Here is a 16588-nt window from a genome sequence, read left to right as displayed (position 1 = left end):
GTGGATATTTGGACATGAACTGCAAAATCTAAGCTTTTATTTTTACACACCACAGAGTGACATCTATTTTACCAGAACACTTTTTAAAAAACTGTCTCCCAGTGATCTGTAACGAACTGTTAATGCTGAATGTAACTTGCTTACATACTTTTATTTTTAAGTGTACATGCTAATTATTCCTACAGTCTAGATGTTTGCTGCTGAAAATATCCTTAAGACCACAAGAGGGCAGATGTGGCTTACATTTACAAACAGCCATGTGCTGAAACCAACATGTGAGTTCCTCTGCTCAGCCTCTGAGGCTGAAAGCAAAATGGAGAAAAAGACATCTGGGCTGACTGTATGTAAAAATTATTGAAGTGTGTTTGTGGATGATTGGAAGGGGGGTTATGTCCTCTTTTATGTTGCACCAAGTCCTCCGGGATGGGTCAATACTGACTGAAGCAGCTCAGCACCATGGACAGAGATTCCCTTCAGCACCACGGACAGCACCGTCCCGTGACTCTTGAACATAAGGACAGGATTTTATTTATTTGTTTGTTTTTTAAAACTGAGGAGTAGATCGCACATTAAATGGTGTGGTTTGTAAGTTGTGGGAGGAGATAACCTTACTGTTTGATTATGCGTTGCGGGCTCTGTATGGGTCACCTTCTCACACAAGCCACAGCCGAGAACAAACGTGAGAGAGCTGGACGATTCAAAGAGATGCGGCTATGTGGGATTTCCTCAGAATGGGGGTGGGGGGTTCTCGGGATGAAGAAGGGGGGAGGAGGATTTCGCAATCTTTCTCCCATTACAACATGAATCGCGTCAGCGCAAATACGTCAGAAAGGGGGTAAAAGGGGAGGGGTGGTGTTTAACCCCTTCCCCCCTAAATTGTGCCTGTGAATTGCCTAAATATAATATACTGCTCGAGGAAAATCATGAGTCCATCTGAGGTCATCGTGACTCTGATTGGCTGAGGATCTTTTGCTGTAGTCATAAAATCCGAAGATCCATGATCAAATAAAAAATAATTGAATTAAATGAAAAAAAAAAAACAGTTACACTAAGACACACGTGATAGTCGTCCTGTTGAGTTACTTTTCACAGTAATTAGTTCTACATTAAAAATGTTTTACTTATGAGAATATCATTAACTTTATTCTTTATGTTTCTGGTAAATAGGGCACGATCTCATTAAGCATCACCACGAATCAGTCCACCCCTACCTCTCGCACAAAGTGGTATCACCCTGATATCACACTCGTGTTGCACATAGCATGCCAATATGCCAAAGAAATGGTTAGATTACAGACAAGAGTCTAGTCTTATCTATCTGAGATCATCTGAGATTACTGTAAGTGAGCTGAATGCAGAAAACAGTTACAGCTGAAGTTACAGAAATCCATAAAGCACAATATGTGGTTACATTTGTCACTTAAGGCATTTTAAATGGTTATATGCCAGACTGTGGTGTGTAGTACAGCAAATAAAACACTTGAGGTACATGTTATAGTTTAAACAGTACAAATAAGAGTACAAAGGCATGCACATTGCATAAAAATATTTTGACATATTATATATAAAGCTCATATATTAAAATGGGTCAAACCTACCATTTTCCGGTAAGATTATGGCAGATTTTTAAATTTGCAGGTTAATTGCATCCAAAATATACAAGCCAATGGTTCCTCTGCTTAACATGTAGAAAAAACAACAGATAAGCAAAGGTTTTATTTATTTATTTTACATATAACAATTTTTTAATATTCAAATTGTATTTGATTAGCCATGTTATTATTTAATCCACTGAAATTTGCATCATATTGTCTTGTTCTTTATGTTAAATATGTGTAATTTATAGGGAATTAAAAACATATTCTGGCGATTATTAACTGGGTATTAATACAAGTCAGAATGGCTCTTGGATAAGTGGAAGGTGAGATATTCCAGCAGTTAAATTAAAAACGGAGACCAGCTATAGAAAAACTGAGTTCTAGCAGTTTTTAATTTAATTAATTAATTTATTTATTTATTTTAAAAATAAAAACAGATAGATAGATAGATAGATAGATAGATAGATAGATAGATAGATAGACATGCTCAGCAGAGTATGTAGTATGTCCAGAGAAGAAACGTAGATTTTCATATATTTATAGTCCTAATGACACATGGTGTAACTATTGCAAAAAAAAAAAAAAAAAAAAGTGGGCGAGGTGACGTGGAGTGGCCCTTTTTTCCTTGCTGTGACATATGAGGGGATCAATAGGCAATGGTGGAGAGAGGAGAGGGGGAGGGGTGTGTGTGTGGGGAGGGGGGGGGGGCGTGATCGTCTCAGCCGCACTGTGAAGGGGGCCGTCCCTGTTGGTGGAGATCTGCCCGAGGAAGGCCCACCTAGTGATCATTTGAAGATATCTCCCATTTAGACGGTAGTTTGACTCGACTGTGGTGACTGCAACGGAAGGGGACAAGTCGAAGGCTATTTGTAAATAGGTAAGAACACGTTCTTCTACTGCTTAATCCAGTATTATTATTATTCCTGAACATATAGAGGTCACCTCCGTTTGAGAGCCATGTATGTGAGCGTCGTCACTGGAATGTTTTCACCCTGCTTGAAATACTATTAAATGCATTAAAAAAAAAAAAAAAAAAAAAAGAATACTAGTAATGATCGTCATGTTGTTGTTTGTTTGTACGTGGAAGATAATGCAAACGCAAAGACACAAAAGCCAGGGGCGGAATGTAAACGTGGGAATCGGTCGACGTGAACTGGTGCATATTTTAAATCATGGATGTTGCATCCTTAACCTGCAGCATCCAGGATGGGACTCGGAGGGACGTGTTTAATGCCAGAATGAAGAATGCCAGCTGTTAGTCTTCTTCTTCGCGATGTGCCCCCCGCGTGTAATCGGGCAGCCTCGTATCGCTTCCACACCACACAATTCGTCGCTAAAACCGTTATTCGTGCAGAAATCCTATCTTACACCGCGTTTCCCTTCCCCCAGCAACGCCATGTAGCTCTTGAAAATAGATGCCACCTTCTATCGTAATACGCCGTGCAGTCATTTAAAAAAAGGGGGCCTGGCGCAGTCATCCTGTCATCTTTCTGCCACTAAGAGTAGCGTTACAGACGAGAAATAATTAATGAGCTGCCTGCTGGGTTAACCATTTCATTGAAATATTTTTACCTCTGAATATTTCATGCATCGAGGAGGGTGTGAGGGGGAGAAAAATGGGGTTGAATGCATGAGTGAACAGAAGGTTTTTACTACAGCCTGATGGCTGGAGTGTGGCTGTCACGATCCACCACAGGAGGCGGTGCTGCCTTCTCTTCTCATAATGTATGCTCTAATATTAGACTGGAATATATAAAGGTTCATAAAAAATGGATGGGAATAAAATAATGACCCTCCCATATTAATAATGAGGCTTTGAATGTATATAAATAAGACAAAGGCTGCACATTGACTGACATCAGCTAATGGTGCTTCTCTCCACAGTAGCTTGGCCAAGATGGATGTGTTTATGAAGGGTTTGTCTAAAGCGAAAGAGGGGATGGCTGTGGCTGCAGAGAAGACCAAGGAAGGAGTTGCAGTTGCTGCTGAAAAGACAAAGGAAGGAGTCATGTTTGTAGGTAAGATGATCACAAATGTGCTTTCAGATTATTTGCATGCAAATTGTACACACGCCCGTTATCGTCCCGCTACATGCAGGAGCAGTGGTAGAAAAGCTCAAGGAATATTTTATGACTTAGATCGTGCAGTATACATCCTGAAACAGATGCTTGAATTATACAGTAGCTCTTACTAGCTGTGTAAATCTCTCATACAGGAAACAAACAAGCAGGAGGCTGAACACATTGTTTGCCTATATATGTTTGTCTTTGTTTGTTCTCAGTTCACAGTTAGGGGACAATATTACAGCTATTCATAGCTCATTGTGTGCAGAAAGTGCATCCAAGTGCCTTCCTATGATAAATCCAGTGTTGTTCACTTGAGTGGCGGCAGTATCATGAACCAGCCAGCCTGTGAGCTGATCAATATTTTTGTTCTAATGTTGCAACCCGATTTGGTGTAAAATACCACAGTGTATCAAAAATGAGTAATCCAGCCCTGACTCTCAATTTCAGCAGAATAATAGTAGTGAACTCGGTTTCAAAGTATTTCGTTGTGACGTAGAAGTGTGTGATACAAGGAATCTGGGTGTCCTTGTGTCCTGTCTAGGTTATGGGAAGGAGATAGAAATAGGAGTGGGGGTGGGGCAGCTGATGGTGGGAGCAGCTCCTGCAACATGCCTGTGGATTGGATAGCAGCAGATTGTAAAACAGTGTCAGCAGTCTCCTCCTAGGGACAAACAGACCAAAGGTCTCTGCTTTTTGTGCTTTTCAGTGCTGGCTAACTTGTCATTGACAGCCTGCAACTAATGAGCAAATCTGTCTGCTGTTTTAAAGTGTAGTTGTCAGATATGCAGCTTGCATCATTAACCCAATCTATATCACTTGGTTTCGATCATTAATTAAATAGATGTAGCAATGGAGGATGATAATACGGTATTTCTCAACATTTAAAACATTTAAATCATTTTCTGTTATGCTGTTATGAATTACACTGATTACTTGAGTAATTTATTAGCACTACCTGCTAATAAATTACTCAAGTAATCAGTGTAATTCATTATGTACTGGTGTCGGTTAAGATTTAATATCCCAGCATTTTTGCTGATTATCTGATGATTTGATGTCTCAAAAAAATGTATCAAAAGTCACATTTTCAGCAGTTGTTCTTATTTTACTCATTTGAGTTGTACAGTTTCTATGATCTTTTATTCTAAAATTTACATTGGTGTCTTCAGATTGGCTGCTTTCTTTTAATCAACATACCAAAAACCAGAAAGTGTTCTCTGTGTGAATACATAAGATGAGAAGAGCAGCAAATCCTCACGACTGGTAGAGGATGCCACAAGTGACTCGCGCTGTTAATCAAAAGAGTTGCTGATGAGTTTCCATTGATCTACAAACTGATTTATCAGGTGCACTTCAGCAGTCTTCATTTGCAACTTTCCCCGTCTTGTTTGTGATGACAAATAGTTACTTACGTATTAGTCGGGAGATCAGTGTGACTCAGGAGACCCGGAGCAGGCCTGCTTGGAATTTATTTTGTCAGCTGCTGAGTTGTTGTGAGAGGAACCAAATTTCAAGTGACAGGCCTGCTGCTTGTTTTACAGTCACCAGCTTGTATAATTGATTCCGCAACAATATGATGGGTTACAGCATCGAGCACACATCCAGCACAGGTTGTCAAATGTGTTCGCATTTTGGTGGAATCTCATTATCTTACACATTTAGCATAGTGTCCCTGTCACTGATCAGCACCACCAAACGTATCAGGCTGTAGTCAAAACATGTGCAGAACCAATTTCATCATGTCCTTGTTAACGCAATGGCAGGAAAGGCTCACTTCTGTGGTGTCTCCGTGGTTCTACATGCTGCTGTTGAATATGGTGGTGCCCTAGAAAGCTGTATGTGATATGCTTGACAGTCCCTCATGGAGGAGGGGTAAGAGTGATCTAATAGGACTGTGGCCCACCTTTTGACAGCTGCTACTGCTGCTGCAGCTGCAAACCACCCAACCACCTGAACTGAGCAGTCAGGCTGAGAAAGGCAAGCAGAGTTGGGAAAGAGAAACCCCTATAGTATAGGATGCTATTCATAATGCATCTGTTTCCTATTTCTTTTATGACAAAGGAGTATATTTTTACAGCATCACATTAAAAACTGTTTTTATTTTGCAGACCCTTGCAGTCACACAGCATCAGTCCGACCATATGGAAATTTAGTTTACACAGTTATCGCTTTTGCTAACATTTGCAGTTCAAAAAAATAGCGTTTATCTGTAATCGGTTTCAATTATATCATCTCATTAGTGCTAATTTGTTCCATCCTTCTTTTCTTTTTTTTACTTAAACACTACAAGAAATCATTATCAACCCTTTTTTTCTGATGATGGAAAATGTTGCAGATGTTTTGTTGAATCCGTAGTCTAAAAATATCCAAAGTCAGTTTGTGAAGAAGAATAATTCTAATATCTTTTGGCAATCACACCTGCAGCTATCTTCCATTTGAGCTCCATTGTGCAATAGCTGCAATTTACCAAAGCCAAACTTAAATGGAGGCATCACTCAGATGTACTGTATGCTTTGCTTTGAGGCTCGCCTTTTGAAGAGTGGCTTCTGTACTTCATTATTTCTTCTCTTTTTTGTTGGTTTTTAAAGGCCCTCGGGGACCAATAAGTCCACTGACTGTTGCACAATAAAGAGGATGACAGGGCTTGAGTGATCAGAACTGGATGGGGCCTGCAGTAGATTGCCCCAATAGCATGATGGAGTACAGCGTGTAGATGGATGACAACTGCCAAAGAATATGGATCAGAGGACTGAACAGTGGCTTGGTTGTGGTTTAATAAGTCCTTACAATAAACCAAGAAGCCCGACTACTGTAGCCAGCACTGTTCTCCAGGACCTGAGACAAACAGTGAAAGATAAACAAAAATGATATTACAGTATTTATGAAAAGTAATTGGTTGGCAGTGATGGTCCAAATGTAATCATGTTAATTCAATTTCAGTTTATCACAAGAGGTTTTCTGGACTTTTTGTCATGTCGACATATAGCACTGGAGCAACAGTATATTAGGAACTGTGCTATCAGGTGGATGCTACAGTCACAGTTGGAAAACAGTGGCTGGAGACTGCAGTGTGACCAAATTAGTGCAAGCATGTGCAGTGAACCTGGGATCTCTTTGCCTTTGCAACAGTTGCGTTGACGACCAGGAGCAGGTCTGCGACCAGCTGCAGTCAGTTGCTGTCTTCAAAGGGATCTTGGTGCATCAAGATGCAATAAAAAGAGAACAGGATGGAGTCAGTGTGCTGTTAGTTCGCAAATGTGGTCAAGTTAGCAACTGTGTGCAATTTATTTGTTATAATATGGCAATTAAATCAAATAAACAATCAAAATCACACCTCTGTTGCCATGTACAAACACAGAGACTCAGAATCTTCCACAAATAGTGATTTAATTGCTGTAAAACCGCGATTTAATTGCAAAATGATACGAATGATTGTTTCTCTATAGGAATATATACAGAGTACGGTCAGCTGGGTTGAGTGCCCTACTGAAAAGAGATGTGTTGCAGATGAGTTGCGCTCATCAGTGCAGACTGATTGCAGCATGTTGCTTATCTGCCTGCTTTTATTAAATAGGTAAAAATGATTTGCAAACAATTGCCAATCTGTCTGAGAGTGATTGCAGCCAATCTGAGTCACACCACAACTGTTTGGAGGGAGGTTGTTTACCACCAGCTGATCTGTGCAATCGCTATGTTATCAAAAGTTAAGGGTTTTCACACAAATACAGTTTAACAGTTGGTCACCATTTTTTTTATTTTGCCAAATGCAAAAAGAAAAAAAAAAAACAATGCAATCACTGGGCAAACACTGAGCTTACCTAGTTGCAGAGACATTGCCCTCTTCGTTTTTGTTGTTTTTTGTTGTTGTTGCTTTGTTTTTTTAACTTTTCAGTAGTAAAGAAAAGTACATCACTTAAAAATGACAAATTTTAACAAATAATAAGGGCAGTCAGATTCAGACTTGACAATCATTTTGATCATTTCAATTAAAGCCATTTGTTGCATTGCTTTTGTCATTAGCATCAGAGAAGTGTAAAGTTATAGCACCTACACACGCATACGCACACACACATTCACAGGAAGAAAACTAATCTCCAAATTTCAAATAGTTAATTATTTGTTAAAGAATCTGTGCCTTTTCTGACTACAGTTTGCTTTTTCTCAATTCAGGTAGCAAGGCCAAAGACAGCGTGGGCACAGGTGAGTTTCCCATCTGCTCGTTACCTCTTTAAATTTCTGTTAACTGGAGTTCGAAGCCTGGTTTCATTACAGTAGTAAAATACTACTGATAACTGGAAAACGGCTAATTTGTCATGTGTAAGTGGTTGTTATGTCCAGTAGTGACATAAGAAGCAATGGGGGACCACGGTCATGCATCTTTTTAATCTATCTGCATTTGTCTCTCTCTCACTATGTGTATGTGTGTTTGTGTGTGTGTCTGCAGTGGCTGAAAAGACCACCGGAGCTGTCGGGAACATCGTCGCTGCTACCGGCTTGGTGAAGAAGGACGAGTTCCCAGCTGACATGAACGTATGTGCTGCACGTCCTTATAGTGTAACACATTGCTTTGTTGCCTGCAGTGAGGCAGAATAGCAGCACTGCATAGTGTTTAGACACACAGGAAATAAATTACCTGTGAACTTGAATTAGGAGTACAGCATTGTTGCCTTATTTGGGATCAGTATTGCATTACAACGAGTGCTGGAAAAAAAATTAAACTATTATATGAATGTCATAAGTCTTTAAATTAATTTTTTTTTCATTAAAACAAAAAAAAACTTCAGCTTACACAATTCCTGCAAAATAAAGCATAAAATTTAAAAAAGAAAATAACATTTGCATTTAGAAGGCATCCATTATAAGATTAATAGGACACACTTAAAACATTTATTTATGATATGCCTTACTTTTTATGTTATTCTTTATCAAGCTTTATTGTTGCAATACAGCAGTGCATTTCTACAATATTGGTGGACTTAAGAGACTTGGACTTAAAAAGGAAAATAAAAGCAGAAGACATCATTCTAGTGTCCAAAAGTACGGAAGCCTCAATTTTCCTATGATGCATTCTCTTATCCATGTATGTCTGCCAACTTAACTTTGCTTGGAAAAACTGACTTTTTATGGAAATTTGACCTTTGAGCACAAGCTGAGATTTGATATCTTTAGAAGGAATTCTGTACAGTTTTTACAGGTTGTTTGGCATTCAATGAGTAAATCAAACTGAACGTGCATTACTAGTGGGGTGCACTCTTAAAGATATTCATATTATGACAAACTACCCAGTGTGCGCTAACAATGCAGTGACTTACTCTTATAAGTGACCGGGCTTTATTTAGGTCTGCACATGTGCCGGAAAACAAGTGGGAAAACAAAAATCTGTTCCAAACGTATGCCTCAATTAGAGCTGGCAACTTGCGCCAAGTTGCACTCATAAAAGCCTGGATAAGATCGTGATGACAGCAGAGCCAGATTTAGACAGCAGGGTCTAAATCTGATGAATCTGCATGTCACTTCAAAACAGAATTACTAGTGTGCATTTGGACTGTTTCATTCTGCCGCTGTCAGCAAAAGCATGCACTGTACTAAATTTATGTTTCCTGTCTGCACGAGTTTGCTTCTGTCTTTGGTTTAGAGGAATAGTTTTCCATCTGCTGAGGATGAATATTACACTGGCAATTGCTTTTGTACAGTTATTATAAAAGAAAAAAACTTGAGATGACTGAAATAGACTTGGGCTTTGTTGCTATATACTCATTTCATTGAAGAGGACTTCTGCAGTCTGCTCTGCACACAGAGCTGCATTCAATGTATATTAAGGATGCAGATCACTGTTCAGGTGTCTTATGACAGAAACAATCTCTCTGTGGGACTATCACCTCTCTTAAAGCAAACACTGCTTTTCCATTAATGCCCTACCCCCACTAACATCACCGAATGCTCTTGCCCACTGACCTCAGTGTCACCCCTTCTATCCCCTGCTTTTATCATTTTTTTAGGCACTCTGATATTATTATGCAAGGAAAGGCACAAAATCAAGCTGACTTGACACAGCAGCGGTGAAACCTGCTTATAGCAAAGTTTGGACATTTGAGTGGCACATGCTGTGTTAAGATGCTTCTTTTCTATTGTTTTCCTTCCCTTTTAATGACCTGGAGATGCGCTGTCAGTATGTTGACATTTTGTCTATCTCTGTCAGACTGTCAGTGACACAGTGAGGTCCTCATCCGGTCCTAAGCCTTCATCACTCAGAGCTGGACCCTCTCCACTGACTCGCTAATCTAGTAAATCTGACAGCCTGCTCTAATAGGCTTCTCGAAGGCGTTATCTGAGTGATAAAGCTCCTCATTTCAGCACCCTCACAACAGACTGCTAAACTGTTGACACTGTGATCAAATGCACACAGCTACTTTTTGAGTTCAGTTTTAGCTCTGTTGGCCTCTAATCACAAAATTTTACTTGCACAACCCATTCAGGTGTCACATTTTATAACATTTTATAAAATCCTTGCCTTGTCTTTAAAGGCCAATCAGAAAATACAGATGCAAACAGTCTATTTCATGTTCACTTTTTCTCATGCAATGATCCATCTGATTAGGGCTGTCCTAGCAATAGTTTTCCCATTGTGCAACCTCGACCATGCTAATCGTGTTGGTGGGCATACAGCAATAACAAGCCTGATACAGCACACAGGATTACAGGCTGTTCTTTCCTGACCTAATTGACTTGATTAGTGCTGGGTTTAAAAATAAATGTGTGGTGCTGACCCACTAGCTTTGTTTCAGTGGAGCTTTATCTGTTTAAGAAAGCTCTCAGATGCACTCATCACATGTCGTATGTCCACACAAACCATAGTGTTACACCTGTGTTATACATATTTCTTTTCTTATTGCTGGTAAAACAAAACAGCAATGATCTGATCTTACAAACAAGTATCGCTCAGGTGTGTGTTCCCCACAGCTGAAAATAATCCCCATCAAATTTGATATTTTTCTCCTGTTTTGTTCCTGTTTGAGTGAGTTTACTACTACCCACCATCGAGAAGGACTGTTTTAGAAAGTAATTCTTTTTTTGAAATTCACTTTTAAGTGGAAGAAAGAGACAGTTTTGTTTGTGCCGCGGGGTGGCTCCGTAAGAAGGAAGTACTGACAGATTAATGGACTGGATTTCTATCTGCACACTGTGCCAGCCTTTTCCTCACACTCCAGTCACACAGCTCAGTGTCTGCAATAGATTTGCAACAAGACCAAGACTTTAAATCCATACTAACAGCTCTGTATGGCCAAAAAGCTACAGTCAGAATCATGCCACAAACTCATATATAGCACATACTCTTTAGAATGTGCTCATTTCAAGCAGTTGATCACCATCTTCGTTTAGGTTTCTTAAATGTTATGCTCACACTGTCAAACAAATCTCGCTCACATTTCATCTCCAACATCACAGAGAGTGCAAAAGTTACGTGCCAAAAAGGCCGCACATACTGATCAGCAAAAGGTTTATGAACAGCATTCACCAAAAACGAATGCTGGCTAAATACGTTAACAAGACAAATGTTTTGTTTGTTGCTTTTAGCTGTTTGTTGGAGTCTTTCCTATTATATTATATTATATTATATTATATTATATTATATTATATTATATTATGAAGGTTCTGACTTTCCAGAAAGATTTTTTTTACCTTCAATACCACTGTCACAGGGTTGTTTCATGAAGCACAGCATACGACTCAGATTGATGTTTTTTATGGGTTTCTGTCAATCTGTAGGGGACAAAATAACTAAAGAAAACTCTATTGCAGTCCATTAAAAAGTTTCCAAGTAGTGAGTCAGGCAGAGCAATTGTGTCACCCATAGAGCTCTTCAGTTAGCTGAAATCCCACAAGGTTGTCTAATTGTTCAGAAGTGATTTCTAGACTCCTCAGAGAGTTGAGAAATTGGACAAACCAAGAAATGTAGTTTTTTCAACCTTGTCTTTTGCAGAACAGACAACCAAAATTGAGAAAAAAATGGTACTGTACGGCTATACTTACAGTACATTTTATGATTTAATTATTACCAGTTTAACTGTGCCTTGAAAGAGCATTAAGAAATGTAATTTTTGAGAATTCCCAGGTGGTAAAACAAATAGGCTGACAGTGTATAAATGATGACGTATCTGTATGATTGCTTCTGTTTCTGTAAATCTTTCCTTCTCTGTATCTCTTTATGTTTGTCTCATTTTCTAGCCTGAGGAGTATGGGCAGGAGGCCATGGAGGGCCAGGGAGAGGCAATGCTGGAGCCAGAAGGGGAGACATATGATGAGTCCCAGCAGGTAATCAGCCTACAATACGCAAAGTGCACGCATGGCTCTGCTCTGTCATCAAAGTATCACAAGAATCAGCTTTTGAATTGGACTATAATTACATTACAGATCATTTTTGTGTAAAACCCTTTAAAAAAAACTGTGGAGTAGTGGACATCAGGCAGAGATGAGTCCATTCACTTACAGTAGATTGAGGTTCATCAGTATTCACGAGCTCTGCATGGATACACATTTTAGCTGTATTGGATTTCAATGGCACTCCACTTTTGCCCTCCACTTGTGTCCCACACAAACACTACAGCTCACGCTGAGGTAATTTTTCCTTTCTGTGGAAATGATAACGGAGGACTTAACAAGCCAATTGCCACGCAGCTAGTACAGTGAATATAGCACCACCTACTTTCACTGAGCGTTGGGTGTGTGTCCGTGTGCACGAAGGAGGTATGTGAGTCTGACACAGATGGTTATTTTTGGAATTTGGCTGTCAGGGGCGAGACAAACTGTGCAGAACTGATAGCTTTGAGTACAGATTTTAAATAGCGATGGTAGCATATAAAAATATCATACAGCGTACATAATGTCAAAGGGCTGATCGTGCTAGTATGAGAGCACTGATCCTGTGTTATTGCCACTGAATATATACATTTTCTGAAGCGGGTGAAATAAGACTTATTTTGAGATTTTATGTGATTTCCAATGATAATATATTCTGTGCGTTTACTTTGATAGTCCTTTCCATCAGTGGAGTCTTGCACTAGTTGGGAAAAGAAGTAAACCCGAGGCGTTCCCTGAGATCCAAATTCAAAGTGAATTTCTCCACGGATGTGTATCATCCTTGTCCTCCTCTCTCCTCCCATCTCTCTCCTACTCCTCCGTGTCTCTTTCCCCTCCCCCATCTTTTGCTACACCAGCGGTGTGCAAGCTCGGTCTGAATGGGTGTGGTGATGACGCTCTCTGCCTTCATGCATTGTGGGTAATGTCAGGGTCTCCCTGCATTGCTGTAAATATGGAGTCTGAGTGCTGCAGAGTGAACGAAGCCATCACTGGGAGGATCTGAAAAAACTGTGTCATCCAGTATCACTCAAGGCTTTGTGAATACATTAGATGACATAAGACTGTTGGAGGCTGTGTTATTTTTATTTTTTTTTCTGATCATGTGTGGTGGAGGCGTGTGCAGGCTTGCAAGGATATGGAGAGTGTGCTCACGATGCGTGTCCTCGATGTAAGTGCAGTCTTGTGCTGCCCTCTGCAGGCTTGAGAGAAGCACTGAAGGAACAGATGAGCTCAGCTTCAACAAAGTGACTTCATTACCATCTGCTGAGACTAATAAACTCTGTATCATATATTCTGCTAAATCACATTAAAGCTGAATATTATTTTAGATGTAGATTTACCTTTAGAGCTTCTGTGTGCTGCAAATTTTACTGGCCATCCTCATAAAAGACTTGCTCTTCTTTTCCCCAGGAGAGCCAGGACTACGAGCCAGAAGCATAAGAGCATCAGTCGAAGCCACCGTCCAACCAGCAGCACAATAATATTTCTAATAATAAAAAGGACAAATGCTGAAACTATTACAATTATATTCCTGTTGCAAAAAAAAAAAGAAAAAACAATAAAAAAGACAAGCATTCCCACTGAAAAATGTTCTTCCTTCAAGACAAATCTTTTATTATTATATATTGTAAATGTCATGTTCTTAATGTAATGTGTTGGGTGTAGGTATTTATTGAGATGTAGGATTTGTCCTCATGGTCTCATTTCCTTGATTCCCTCCCAATGAAATGAGACCAGAACCAGGGCTTGTGACTTTGTACTTGTGTGTATCTGTATTTAGAAATGTGCAATAGATGTTCATCATCTTCCAATGAGACATTGGGAGTGGTAAAAAATAAATATGACCGGTTGCAAGCAGATATGAATACAATAATATCCTCCTAAGTGTCGACAATGCCTGTTTGTGGAATTCTACTTTTCTTTTTGCATTTCTTTGGAAGTTTAATTTGAACGTTTCTTGAAGTAAGAGTTTTTTACATTGTATCTTTATGATTGCTTGTGAAATCATTCCAGTAAACTATCTGTTAGAAACTGACAGAGTGTACACGTTTGTTTGTGTGTGTGTGTGTGTGTGTGTGTGTGTGTGTGTTTGTTTGTGTGTACTGAAGATTTTATCAAGTTAAAGTCAATATATTACGTCTTGGAATCATAATGGTTGTCATATCAATATGTGCTTTAAATTGCAGGACTTGTCAATATAAAGGGTTACATGTTAGGCCAGACATACAAATCCTCTGTAAATAAAAGGTTAAAAAAAACACACATTTGTTAGCGTTGTTTAATAATGTGCAAACTCATTTACTGCACTGATCGCTCATCACATTTTAAATCTTTTCTAAAGTTGACCTCAATAAGAATCTATTATGCGTCGCCCTCGCATGTTTATCTTTTTTGCTCACTCTTGTCTGGGGTTTGATTAAAGGATGTGTAAAATCTGCTGAGTAGGCTCTGGCCATTGGCACAATGGTGCCATATTTGGGATTCCAGTCTGATCGTGCCTCTTTGGGTGGGTTTTGTTTTGGTTAATCCAGCTGGAACGTGCAGGCTCGGTGGTGCCGGGCTCAAGCCGAGGGTATTAAACAGCTGCTCCTGCCGCTCTCAGATCAGAAGGGTGTGTGGAAGCTGGAGGGACAAAGACGAGAGCCATGGCATCATTCAAGAAGTCCTTTGAGGGCCTGAAAAGCACGAGCCACTCAGCCGCTAAAGGAGTCACAGACACTGCAGGTACAGACCGGTGGCTACAAGGTGATACGATCGACATCAGACCTGGAATCAAGAGAGTTGTACTGCAATTAATACAGCATTTTATTTTTCTTTCTAAGAGGTTTTGCAGTAAAATGAAGTTTAAAAACTGTCAGTCACTTTAAAAACCTGTGATGCGTTTCCAGTGCAGGCAGCTGAGGAAGCCGTGCAGCAGGTGGCAGACTCCTCCAAAGAAACAGTCAACACAGGTAAGGCTCACATTCCTTCTTTCTAGCATCATATACTGTAATGCAAACATTAGTTGGTGTTTATTGAGGCATGGATTGCAGACACAAACTGTCAGTCATATTACTGCCAAATTAGATGTTTAATTGCTAATAAAAGCAGAGCAGTTAAAAGGAAACATGAATTGTAAAAATGAATGCAGTCAAAATAGAAATATTGGAATTATTATAACAGTATGAATAAAATGCAAATTTTATATTGTTTAAAATTAGTTTTAGAACTAAATCCTCAGGTTATTAGAAAAATTTGAAATGTGGAGAAATATCATATTTGACAATCATACAAATGAATGCACCGTGAAAATATTAGTTGAATATTTTTTTATTCAACTCTATCCAGTTGAATATTAGCTGAATATTAGAGGATTTGTTGCTTAACTTACTTCTCTTCTGTTCTGCTCTGACTTATCAAAGCTGCGGAAGAAACCAGCAGGCAGACTCAAGCAGCCATAGGAAAAGCTGCGGGCAAGGCCACGGACACCATCAAGGAGTTTGGACAGAAAATGGAATCTAAATGATCCCTAAAGAATGGACACTTGTAGCTGAAAGTTAAGCCAACTTGTCTGATCATCCCCTTCAGGCAGGGGAAACTGTTGGGATGGAAGTATGCAAACCATATAAACTATTTTTAAAAAGATATAAACTATATGTATCTATATATATCTATATCTATCTATATATATATATCTGTATGTAACTATATAGATACATATATAGAGAGAAAGAGACATATGGCTTTACGTAGCTAACATTCCAGAAGAAATGTTTATAAACTGTCTTTTCTAATTTTCCATTTGTGCTTTTTTTCTTCTTTTTCTTTTTTGCTTTCTGCCTGTTTTTGCGAAATAAATGAATTCCAACACCTCTTACGGGTTCGTAAAATGTGATATCCTGCCACACTCCGGAGACTTAACATTGTTAGTTGCTCTGCAGGCACGGTATCTATGATGCATCCTGTTTTTTTGCTCTGTGGAGCGCACTCATCAGTGAATCACCACGGTCATCATTATTACCAACACACACAACAAGATTCATGCATTTATTACTTCCAGGCTGGACTACTGCAATTCATTATTATCAGGATGTCCAAAAAACTCACTGAAAAGCCTTCAGTTAATCCAAAATGCTGCAGCAAGAGTACTGACAGGGACTAGAAAGAGAGAGCATATTTCTCCTGTTTTGGCTTCCCTTCATTGGCTTCCTGTTAAATCCAGAATTGAATTCAAAATCCTGCTCCTCACATACAAGGTCTTAAATAATCAGGCCCCATCTTATCTTAATGACCTTGTAGTACCATATCACCCTATTAGAGCACTTCGCTCCCGCTCTGCAGGCCTACTTGTTGTTCCTAGAGTATTTAAAAGTAGAATGGGAGGGAGAGCCTTCAGTTTTCAGGCCCCTCTTCTGTGGAACCAGCTTCCAGTTTGGATTCGGGAGACAGACACTATCTCTACTTTTAAGATTAGGCTTAAAACTTTCCTTTTTGCTAAAGCATATAGTTAGGGCTGGACCAGGTGACCCTGAATCCTCCCTTAGTTATGCTGCAATAGATGTAGGCTGCCGGGGGATTCCCATGATG

At 39.4% G+C, this 16588-nt stretch overlaps 2 protein-coding genes across 4 annotated transcripts; both read left to right on the top strand.

Annotated features, from left to right (window-relative positions):
* The first annotated feature begins 2315 nt into the window (after positions 1–2315).
* Positions 2316–14156, top strand: sncb (synuclein, beta). Of its 2 annotated transcripts, none has more exons than XM_085177099.1 (6): positions 2316–2475; positions 3483–3616; positions 7835–7864; positions 8109–8194; positions 11891–11977; positions 13433–14156. In XM_085177099.1, the coding sequence occupies exons 2-6, from the start codon at positions 3496–3498 to the stop codon at positions 13460–13462; spliced, it is 354 nt and encodes a 117-aa protein (XP_085033225.1). In that variant the 5' UTR covers positions 2316–2475; positions 3483–3495; the 3' UTR covers positions 13463–14156. The 2 variants fall into 2 exon arrangements, with proteins under 2 accessions (XP_085033225.1, XP_085033234.1); XM_085177108.1 differs by having other exon boundaries at positions 2317–2475; positions 3486–3616.
* A 118-nt stretch (positions 14157–14274) lies between these two features.
* Positions 14275–15878, top strand: adirf (adipogenesis regulatory factor). Of its 2 annotated transcripts, none has more exons than XM_085177124.1 (3): positions 14275–14746; positions 14911–14973; positions 15424–15878. In XM_085177124.1, the coding sequence occupies exons 1-3, from the start codon at positions 14668–14670 to the stop codon at positions 15525–15527; spliced, it is 246 nt and encodes an 81-aa protein (XP_085033250.1). In that variant the 5' UTR covers positions 14275–14667; the 3' UTR covers positions 15528–15878. The 2 variants fall into 2 exon arrangements, with proteins under 2 accessions (XP_085033250.1, XP_085033242.1); XM_085177116.1 differs by having other exon boundaries at positions 14275–14767.
* The last annotated feature ends 710 nt before the right edge of the window (positions 15879–16588 follow it).

The sequence above is a fragment of the Neolamprologus multifasciatus genome, chromosome 2 (genome assembly GCF_963576455.1).
Source record: "Neolamprologus multifasciatus chromosome 2, fNeoMul1.2, whole genome shotgun sequence".
Lineage (NCBI taxonomy): Eukaryota > Metazoa > Chordata > Actinopteri > Cichliformes > Cichlidae > Neolamprologus > Neolamprologus multifasciatus.
The sequence above is the reverse complement of the archived record's forward strand: the minus strand, read 5'-3'. Positions and strand labels throughout refer to the sequence as shown.